The sequence below is a fragment of the Gekko japonicus genome, unplaced genomic scaffold (assembly GCF_001447785.1).
Source record: "Gekko japonicus isolate JY-2015 unplaced genomic scaffold, Gekko_japonicus_V1.1 scaffold1891, whole genome shotgun sequence".
NCBI lineage: Eukaryota > Metazoa > Chordata > Lepidosauria > Squamata > Gekkonidae > Gekko > Gekko japonicus.
This window is the reverse complement of record NW_015164248.1, coordinates 206,851-217,941: the sequence shown is the minus strand read 5'-3', so window position 1 is coordinate 217,941 and position 11,091 is coordinate 206,851. Positions and strand designations below refer to the sequence as shown.

At 50.4% G+C, this 11,091-nt stretch overlaps 1 protein-coding gene across 3 annotated transcripts in view; it reads left to right on the top strand.

The window, feature by feature from the left end:
• The window catches only part of PTMA (prothymosin, alpha), a 21,071-nt gene that overhangs the window by 2,289 nt on the left and 7,691 nt on the right, over nt 1-11,091 (top strand). The window contains exons 2-3 of one of the 3 annotated variants that reach the window (XM_015408646.1): nt 6,694-6,765; nt 7,971-8,064. In XM_015408646.1, coding sequence (XP_015264132.1) covers nt 6,694-6,765; nt 7,971-8,064 — 166 coding nt within the window. Of the gene's footprint in view, nt 1-6,693; nt 6,766-7,967; nt 8,065-11,091 lie in introns of all 3 variants that reach the window. The other 2 variants (XM_015408648.1, XM_015408645.1) reach the window with 2 other exon arrangements.

Below are 11,091 nucleotides of genomic sequence, written 5' to 3'. Positions count from 1 at the left end.
AAAACCAAACTGCCCTTATTTGGGGGGGGGGGGAGTTTGCAGCCTTCTCTCCCCCCGTCCGCATTTGTTGTCTTGCACCAGACGAGCCATGCAGTCGCCCCGGGGGGCCGCAAGCTCCGGCTCCCTTTCCCGGGCGGGCGGTGGCTTCTCCCTACCTCTCGAGCGCCGCCCCCGGCCGCAGCGAAGCCGCCCGCGGCCAGCGCTCCACCACGTGCCGCGCTCTGTTCCCTGCCGCTGCCTTTCTCCAGCCTCCGCCCGCGCGGAGCCTCTCGGGAATCGTAGTCCGCCCTCATTCTCTGCCAAGCCCCGACTGGCTCTTTTTTGACGCCCGGCTTTCCCGCTTGCGGGGGGGGAGGGAAGAAAAAGAACTGCGAGTCCCGGCGTGCCTCGGGAGGTCGGTGGCGGCCGGCCAATCGCAGGGGCGCCAAGTGTGGCGCGCGGGTTTGAAACGGCCCAGGGCGCGTGGCCGGACCGCCGGCGAGGAGAGCCCGGCTCGCGCGCCCCCTGCAGGGTGGGAGGGCTCTTGGTAACCCACCGGGACAATGAGACGGTTGTTAAATCGGGAGCATCCATTTCAGGTGCAGGAGGGAAGACGCCAAGTGTGGCGCGCGGGTTTGAAACGGCCCAGGGCGCGTGGCCGGACCGCCGGCGAGGAGAGCCCGGCTCGCGCGCCCCCTGCAGGGTGGGAGGGCTCTTGGTAACCCACCGGGACAATGAGACGGTTGTTAAATCGGGAGCATCCATTTCAGGTGCAGGAGGGAAGATCGTTTTGCTTCGAGAGCCTTGCAGCTGATTTTTTTTTTAAAAAAGTAAAGATTCCCCGTAGTTCCATTAATGCATTTGCCGGTGGGAGATTCCCCGCTTTGCAAACAGGTTGTGGCATTGCTGGTGCAAAAAGACAATGGAAGCCCTGTAAATAGTTACTTCCCTGTTGACTTTTATTTACCCTTGTTCACTTTCTATATGGGTTTCCTCTGGCCTCAGCAAAGGACTTTGCGTGTAGACTTTACTGGTGTGTGTGTGTGTTTAAGAATATTGTTAATATTTTTTTTTGAAGGTTCTGAAATGGTTTGTTAGCCCTGGCCTGTTTACTTAGGTTACGTGTCCTTTTTTTTAAAGGAATTGTTTAAATACCCAGGTTTCAACAAAAGGACCCTTTTGCAATGCCGATTTCTTTCTGACACAGACAACTCTGCCCGTAGAATTATACGCTTCTGCCTTGCCCTGGGCAAAAGGGCCTTCTCCTCCTTCTCCAGAGCTTGTTGCAGTTTGGTTTGCTGATTTGTTTAGGATGAGCAACTAAGATGCAACAACTAATGTCTAGGATGAGTTAATTTTTCTAGGCGGGGTGGCAGAGACCTGGAAAAACCATATGGTGCCTGTAACTTTGAAGTACCATCACTGTGCAAACTCCATTCATTTGACCTGAGAAAACTCCATCTAGGGTGTCAGGAAAATTCCTTCCTTAAATAAATGTACTGCTGTGGTTCTCCCCCCCCCCCCTTTGGAGTCCATTTAGATTTGCTTTCTAGATTATCTGGGAATCACCCCCAGCCCCAATGTGTGTGTCTGTGTGCTGGAACATTTCCCGAAGTCGTGCAGCATGAGGTGGTAAATCCATGCTTTTAACCTGCCAGATGAGTTAGACAGATGTCTTTGCTTAAGGAGGGGGATTTCACTTGTTTGCGCAACAGGTGCGCTGGAATGCTTTGGTTGGGGGGGAGCAGAGCGGTGGGGCAGTGGCGGTTTCTGGACGGTGCCGTTGGAGTCGGCTAATCCAGCGCCGACTTACCCAGAAGCCTCGGCTGCCCTGAGAGGCTTAGCCGGCGCACTGTTGCATTAGGCCCGTGATGGCCAGCGACAAAATCTGAAGGCCGTCCTAATCCGAAGGAAGAGAGAAGGAATGGAAGGGGAGGCCTTCCCAGCTGTGTCGATGCTCAACCTTTGTGGGGAGTGAACCGAGGCGTGTAATTGAGGCACCATGATAGTGTGGGGAGGGATGGAGGCCGGGCCTGCCTTTGCCGGAGTGTCCCGTCGCCTGTCTGTCTCCAAATTCTTGGCAGCCTTATGCGAGGCAGGCAGTAAGGCTGTCCCCGTGGAACAACCCCCTTTGCCGTGACGAGGATAACTGCTGTCTCTGGCAGCTTCCTTTGGAAGCGGGAAAGCTGGATTTTTCTCGGCCGTAGATCAGCAGGATAGTTAGGTTCGCGTCCAAGTAGCCTTGTAGAACTAGTGTAGACGCCAGTGCGACTTTCGGGGCACGAGCTTTGGCGAGTTAAGACTCCCTTTGCCTGGTGATCTCCTGATAATATACCTTCGAAAGTTTAGACCCCAAAAATCCTGTTGGTCTGCTGAGCTCGGTGCAAGGGACCCCCTCTTGGGGTTTTCCGGGTGTGCATCCCCCCCTTGAAAGACGAGTTTTATGCCAACTTCGGCACTCTTTCTGGGCATAAACAGTGGCTCGTGTGTGGAATTTGCGGCTTGTTGACTTTGACTGATCTGGGTTTCTATGTTGGGTGCTGGTACCCGCCACATTAGTGGGGTGGGGGATTGTGTGTGCTGTAGAACAAAGTAGGGACAGGAGAGCCATTCCTATGTTGGAAGAGGCTGTTTAAGAAGATTAACATAGGCTCCGTGTGCTATTTTGGGTGTACTTTTCCTTCTCGGTCTTTAGGCTACGATCGAGTGTCGTATCTGTTCTTCTCAGTTCCTCTGTTTGAGGATTATATATTAAATGGATTTTTGAAACTGGGGAGGAGAGCCAGTTTAGTGTGGTGGTGAGGAACATGGACTGTAAGCTGGGAGAAGCATTCCCCCACTCCTCCACATGCAGCTGCTGGTGTGACCTTGGGTCAGTCACAAGTTCTCCCAGAGCTGTTCTCTCACGGGCAGTCCTCGAGGGCTCTCTCAGCCCCACCGACCTCACAGGATGTCTGTTGTAGGAAGGGGAAGGAGGTTGTAACCAGTGTTCCCTCTAAGCTGAGCTAGTGTGAGCTAGCTCACCGTTTTTTAGCATCTGACTCACACATTTTTGTCTCAGCTCAGGAAGGATGGCTCCAGAGCAAGCTAATGTATGCAGTAGCCAAATGGCTCGCTCACAACTTCAATGCCAGTAGCTCACAAAGTAGAATTTTTGCTCACAAGACTCCAGCACTTAGAGGGAACATTGTAACCTGCTCTGAGACTCATTCAGGTAATGAAGGGCAGAGTATAAATCCAGTCTCTTCTTCTGTGGGGAAACTTAGGTGGTGAAGGATTGCGTTAGTACAGTATCCACTGGAGTGAATATCCGACCTAATTGAACTCCGAACTTCTAGAGCTGGACGCAAAGGGAGCCCCCAGAGGTTCCTGGAGTCCCATAAAAAGTTTGCATATGAAGACTAGTATTTATATCTTACGTTGTTGGCCTACATAGCAGTTTTATCCTTTACATTGTTGTTACGTTGCATTCCCAAGATCTTCCACTAGGGGCAGCTTGTACGAGTGATTGTGCCTCTCCACTCTCCAGCCAGGCAGACCGAATGTTTAGGCCGGTGGCCATTGTTTGTAGTTGGGAGGGTTTGGGCGTATTAGTTTGTTCTAAATCCATCTCTAAAGAGCAACTTTGGACCGATAAGTTGAAGGGATGTTCTAATTCTTTTCCTTAATTACTTTAGTGACGTTAGGCTGCATTTTTCACTGATTAGTTCTTTTTAAAACTTTGTGAGTTTGGGCCCAGGTTGTGGTGTTTTTTTTTTTGAGGCCACATGGCGAAGGTCAGGTCAGAGCTGATCAGGAATTCAATCTCCCCTTTTTAGATATAAAAGAAGACATTATAAACCATCTGTCGAAAATGTCTTCTCACAAGGGTCGGGAGCCCAGAAATGAAAAAATGAGGGGAACATGAAAAAGGGCAGAAAGAAAACCTCTTTCGAGTTCAGTTTTTAAGGGCGCCTTCGAAAAAATTCTGATTCAACCCACCTCTATAATGAGGGGAAAAATTCTTGACAACCTCATCTCCCAAACAAGGAGCAGTTGGTTTGGGTAATAATGTACAAGATTTTGATAAAGGAGCACATGCGGGAAATGACCGGAAAGAAACAGAAATACAGGCTCAGGTGGAAGGGAGTGTGGAAAATGAGAGGCGTGCCGTAGGCCTTTGGTTGTATCATTCACCACAACTGAGTTTCCTCCTCAAAAAGAAATAGAAGTGTTTACCTGTGGAAACTTTTTAGGATTCACAGAAGAGGAACGAGGGACTTCAAGTTCATTATCTGTCTTCCCGACTCAAAATGAATTTATTGCAGAAAGCTCAAATGTTGTGAAACAACATATTTTGCTTGAGAGGCAGTCTGTAAAGCAATTCACGGTCATAGTGGATGTCACACCAAATTCCTCACATAGAGAACGAACGGCATTTCTTTTGAGATTTGTAGTTTTAAAAGAAACACAGTATGAAATTCAAGAAGAATTTCTGACGTTTGCAGATGGCAGCAACGAAAGAGGGGAAGAAATTGCTAAATCGATAAGTGATACTTTGAAAGAACATGCTATTTGTCTCAGTGATTGTTGAGCTCAAGCTTATGACATGGATCAAGTATGGCTGGAAGATACAATAGCACGCAAGTCAAAATACAAGACCTGTGCCCAACAAAGTTATTTTTTCACCTTGTGGTTGTCACACACTTAACGTATGTGGAAATGATGGTGCTGAATGGGTACCTGTAGCACAATAACGTTTTTTGGATCAATTCAAATGATCACACTTAGTTCCAGTCCCAAGTGGTGGGAAATACTTGGAAACACCATGTAGGCTGTTCTCTTCATAGTATGTCTGAAACAAGACTGTCAGATCGTGTTGAAAGTGTAAAATAAAGGCTTTTTTTAGCTCACCTGTAAGACCTCCTAGAACTAAATTTGACATCTAAAACAAGAAATGAAGTCCAGGGAGTTTTATTCTATGTGACATCTTTTGTCTCTGTGTTAATGTCAGCCTATGCGGTAAGAAATATTAGCTCGCATAGACAACTGCAATAAGGGAATCCAAGCCAGAAATGCCACATTGGATGTTGAAACAGAAAACATGGAAAACACTCCTCACAGATATTACAAAACTTTGAAACAACTGGAAATGCACGTGGAATGCAGTCAAAATTGTTGGCATAGACCCTTAAGGTAGAAACTCTTGTGGATGTGATGGGGTTACGCACAAGGCAAGGCTTCGTGATAACAGACCTGATGCTAACTTGCTGGAAATGAATGACACAGAAGCCTACTTCAGAAAATCTGTGTTTTATGTTTTGGTAGACAGTGTGATAGCAAGGTTAACTGGTAAGAGTCAGCGCTGTGAAGCAGTTGGCTGAAAAGTTCGATTTCTTGTGGAAATACCTCCTCACGCCTGAAAGCCATTTGAAAGGAAAAGCTTCATTTGTATCGAAACAACACCCTGATGACCTTAATTTAGGAGGATCTTTTGACAGAAATGCAGTGTTCACCTTCAGTACAGAAGGCAGATTTTGGAAATGCAAAGTTAAAACCCACTGGATCGGTTGAACATGTGAACAGGATACAGACTTGGTGACCCGTTTCCAAATGTTTGTGTCGGCTTACAAATTCTTTTAACAATTCCAGCAACAGTAGCTTCTGCACAGAGAGAGGGATCATTAGGAAACTCAAGCTGATTAAGAATTTTACCATCTGCAGTGTCTCAAGAATGTCTGGTGGATTTGGCCAGACCGAGTATTGAATCGAACATTGCCAGAACAATTAATTTTCACGCTGTCATTAGAAATTTTTGACAAAAGAGGCAAGGCAAGCTCATTTTTAAGCAAACACAAAGCCTTTTTTAAAAAAACCTTTTTGACCTTTAAGACCATATGCCTTAAGACCACTTCATAAAATTCATCTTGGAGGCCCTGCCGCAACATTAGCGGGGTGTGGGGGTGATTATCTGTGCTGTAGAACAATTTAGAAGAAAGAGATTAGATTTATACCCCGCCCTTCACTTGGAGTCTCAGAGCGGCTTACAAGCTCCTTCTCTTTCCCCTCCCCACAAAAGACACCCTGTGAGGTAGGTGGGGCTGAGAGAGGTCTTTCGAGGACTGCCCTTGAGACAACAGCTCTGAGAGAATTTGTGACTGACCCAAGGTCACACCAGCAGCTGCATGTGGAGGAGTGGAGGATCAAACCCGGTTTTCCCAGATTAGAGTCTGTGCTCTTAACCACTACACCAAACTGGCAGGGACAGGAGAGCCATTCGTTTGCTGGAAGAGACTTTTACGAGGTTTACTATAGGGTCCAGCGTGCTGTTTTGGGTCTGCTTTTTCCTGTTGCGAAACTTAGGAGGGGAAGGGTCGCGTTAGTACAATCTCCGCCGGAGCGAGGATCCGACCTAAGCCCGTTCTGTTGAACTCCGAACTTCCGAAGCAAAGTCTGTCTTGGTGCTTGGGGGGGGGGAGGCGTTTCCTTGTAGCCGCGTTCCTTTGGTTCCTCCGTCCAAAGCCATTCTGCACGTGGGTGGGGGAAGGAAGAAGTCACGTTCCCACACTTTTTTCCTGGCTGTTTCTGTGCTGCATTGGTTATTTTTTCCGACTTTCCTAGTGCTGGGGGAGGAGGGAGGCGGGCTTTCCAGCTTCCCCCCCCCCCAAAAAAAACCCCCCAAACTGGTCTGGAATCCTGGTGACTCATTCTGGGTTTGTTTCTGTCCCTTTTAAGGACTTGAAAGAGAAGAAGGAAGTGGTGGAAGAGACGGAAAACGGCAGAGATGCACCGGCCAACGGTAACGCGGTAAGTGTCCCTCTGCCGGGGTGCGACAGTGCTTATAAGTGGAACCCCCCCTGCAGGGGGGGCCAGTGGAGTGTGATGGGCTCAGGCGTCAGGCTGAGACTGGGGGAGTCCTCGGTTCGAATCCACGCTTAGCCACACACAGAAACTCACATTGGGCAACTTTGGGCCAGTCATAAAAGTCGGAAGGGGACCTCCAGAATAATCTAGTCCAGCCCCCCTGCACCATGCAGAAAACTCAAATACCTCCCCCCCACACACACCCAGTGACCTGTGTTCCATGCCCTGAAGATGACAATAAACCTCCAGGATCCTTGGCCAAACTGGCCTGGAGGAAAATTGTTTTTCTTTTGCCCTGACCCACCTTAGAGAGTTGCTGTAAGGCTAAAACAGAGGGAAAACTTGTGCGATTCTTAGAGGAATGGATGGATTTTTTAAAAAAAGTAATAGGGGCTGCCTTGCACGAAGCTGGAGTGTTAGGCCAGGCCAGTGGTAGGGAGCGTCGGGGTCTAGAGTCTCAGGGTGAGAGAGAAAGGTGTTTTCCAAGCCGTGCTAGCCGGGATCTCTTTAACTTGGACCTCTCCAACTGGACCTGGGATCTTCGGCAGGCAAAGTATGCATTTGCCAGTGTCCGCGTTCGTTTCTTCCTGGAGGCCTTCGAGGAAGAAGCAAATTCCAGTCTCCCGATCCTTTTTTGTTCCCACCCTCTGATTTAAAAGTCCTGTTGACGGAAGCGAATGAGTAAAACTGGGAGTGGGTGGGGCTGGAGGTTCTTATTAAGAAAATGCAAACACAGCGGTATTCTATAAACACCGGAGCATTTAATTCTCATGTTCTAATAACCCTCAGTGGTTTGAAAGAGGTGTGAGTCTTGGAATAAAAAAAAGCAAGGCCTCGAGATTGACGGCAAAGTTCCTCCAGTGGAGGCAAGGGGGCTTCGGGGGGCGGGTGGTTGGTTCTGGCCGTTCAGTCCGGGTGCAAAAACTTGATTTGTTTGTCCGCTTTGTCGCTGCGGAGATTTCCCCTTTCCCTCACAACTTGAGAATTGCCAGGTTGACAGCAGCTGCCCAAACATAATCATTGCATTTAGCAAAGAAATGGCTGTAAAGTATAGCCTCGCAACTTAAGAGATGGAGTTTCGATGTTTCTGGAACTGTCCTGGGAAGGGTTAGGTTTTTTTTTTAAGTGTGTTTTGTTTCTGCAAGGAGAACGAGGAAAACGGGGAGCAGGAAGCAGACAACGAGGTAGACGAAGAGGAAGATGAAGTTGGCGACGACGAGGAGGACGAGGAAGAAGGTGACGGTAATTTCCGTGTTTTTCCTTCCAACCGCCCGGGCAAGGTGGCTGGGTCGGTTTAGGGTTGTGATCAAGTTGCAGAGGTCAGCAGCTCCCTCTAGTGGGCACACTGAGTAGAGCATGGGGCAAGAGACGTCTTCTAATCGGGAGTCCCTGGAACAAATTCCAAAGTGTGTCACCTGGGCTCAGGAAGATCTTGTCCCGGGCAAAGATTAACTCTGGTTAAATGTTCATCCTCCTTTGGGCCAAACCAGAATCCCGCATAGGTCCCCAACCCTTTTGAGCCTGCAGGCACAGTTGGAATTCTATCATGGCATGGCGTGTGCCACAAATAAATGGCCAGCCACAAAACGATTGCCAAAGCTTAACTTCGGTCACACAGTGTCGAGCCTTGTGCTGCGGTGGCAGCTGCCGCCAAAGCCACATTTCTTTAAAAATCTGCACAGCCAATCAAATCTCTGATAGTCCGACGTCTTGCCAGGCAAAAGCCCTCCCCAGTCCTGCCCACTTCCTGAAAACATGGGTGCCAGGAAAGGTAAGGTCTTGGTGGGTACCGTATGGAGGACCCCTGAGCTAGAGAGTATACCTGGTGTCGGTGATTCATTGGGGTTTATCTGTCCCGCTAGATGATAAAATCCTCTACCATATGATCATAGAATAGAGTCATAGAATGTTAGAATTGGAAGGGACCTTGTAGGTCATCGAGTCCAACCCCCTGCACTCTGCAGGAGCAGAGAGAGAGCCCTGCAACATACCCGAAAGAGGGTCGTCCAGCCTCCGCTTGAAAACGTCCAGCGAAGGAGCATCCACCCCCTCCCAAGGCAGTCCGTTCCACTGCTCAACCACTCTGTTTCCCACAAGTGGGTGGCATTCCTCCGTTGTCGCTCCGCCCAAGCCAGCGGGGCCGGAAAGGGGTGTGGATCGCACACGGCGGCTCCCCAGACTTGTAAACACAATGGCGGGAGAGAAACAGCCGCTTTTCTCTAGGGACAGTGGTGATTCTTCCCTGGGTGTAGCGCGACTACCGAGGCCTCACTCTTTTCCACACATGCTGGGTGGAGAGTTTTTAGAGCACGCTCTCTGTCATTTTGCTCCCTTGGCTGGGTGGCAAGGGTTGGATTCACACCACAGATTTAGATTCACGTGGGAAGCCTGTAAAAATGTGGAGCGGAACTGGCCTTCCCCTGACATTCGGCGCCTTCAGAAGCTCTGGGAGCAGGCCCGGAGCCAGGATTTTGTGGCTTGTGGGGTTGGGCTTGGGGGGCAAATCCCCCCCCCCCCCCGGCGGGCCCGAACGCCTCAGTGCAGAAAGGAAAGCCATTTAGCCAATAGGAAGCTGTTTCCAGGATAGATCTCTGAACTGCAAGCTGTCGACCCATTTAGACGACAATTTTAAGTTAATCACTTATGCCAGCCGAACCAACAATCCTGAGAACAAGCCGGCAGATGGGGGTGATGACTTCTATAGTCAAGGAAAGCTAACACTTAGGCAGGAAAACTCTGAAAGGAGACCAGTTTCTTGACACAGAAGGGGATCCTAGAGGTCATCTACTCCAACCCCCTTTCTCAGTGCGGGAATTAGTCAATGGCAGCATCCCACCCTGCTTAAAGGAACACACACCTTTAAAAAAAAAAAAGTTTTCAAATGATTGCGAAAAGCATTTACAGGAATAATTCTTGTGGGGCCATGCCTGTAAGAAAGGAGGCAGAGCCCCCCAAAAGACCCATGGTAGCGACGGGCCGGCATGACTAAACAGCAAGGCGCACGGAACGCTGTTACCTTCCCACCGAAGGGGTACCTATTTATCTACTTGCAATTTCTCGCTTTCGAACTGCTAGGTTGGCAGGAGCTGGGACCAGAGACGGGAGCTCACTCCGTCATGCGGCACACTCGGGTCTCGAACCGCTGAACTACCGACCTTCCACAGCCTGCAGTTCAGAGTCTTAACCACTTGAGCCACCGCACTGAGGAACATATTGGCTATTATAAATCATGTAAATACAGAGTATACATTCAATAAGGACCAGAAGCAAATTGCTGTAAAAGCCATTTTCCCCAGGGGGACAGATCTCTGTTGTCTGGGGATCAGTTGTCATGGTGGGGAGATCTCCAGGGGCCACCTGGAGGTTGGCGACCCCGGCTGGAGCACCTCCGCGAGGCGTCGCCCTGCCTGCACGCACCCTCGAACCCCAGCCCCTCTGGGGGCAAGAGCTGCCAGGTGGAGTCCAAAACCCCCTCCCGAAAGCGAGGGTCTCCGGCGGCCTTCAGGCAGCCTATCGCCTAATTGGGCGTTTGTTGCCAGGTGGGGGAGCGTTGCTTGGAGACGGTCGCCGTGGAGGAGGGAAAAGAGGTGGGGAGCGGAGCTCGGGGAGCCATGGCGACGGCCTCAACATCACCTGCTGCACGGGGATGCTCAGGGTGCCTTGGAGGCCGGTCGGGGGAGGCGGGTGGGAGTCTCGCGTCGCATGCCTGGCTCAGCCCCTGTGCTCTCCCTCCCTTCTCTAGTAATCTGGGTCCCCTTGAGAAACAGCTCAGGTCCCGTCTGAGAATTAAGAACCCCTCCCGGCCGCTCACCATGGCTCTTTCCCGGATCCCGCTTCCCCTCTCCCGCAGCCGGTCGACTTCCCTTCCTTCTCCTTTGGCTTAGGGGAAAGATTGAGCCGCCTGCCGGAGCTAATCCTACCTGTTCTACCTGGCCGGCGTCCCGAGGGAAGTGGAGAGGGATTAGTCATCGGTAATCTCCTCCGCCTCCCCCACTCCGGTCTGCACTGGCGATAAATAAACCAGATTACTGGCTTGGGCGGGCGCGGGAGGGGGGGTTCAGACAATTTTACTTGCTTCGGCCAAAGGGCTTGAGCTGGAACACCCCCCTTCCAAGCACTGCCCCTCGCGAATGGAGTCTTCCCCTCAAACTCTGCCCAGCTGTCCCCGGATCCCCTGGCCTAGTTCGTCCTCGATCCGGGTCAGTCTGGGCTCTGTGCGTCCTGGGGGACTGTAAACCCGTCGGCAGCATCTGTATTCCCAATTAGTTC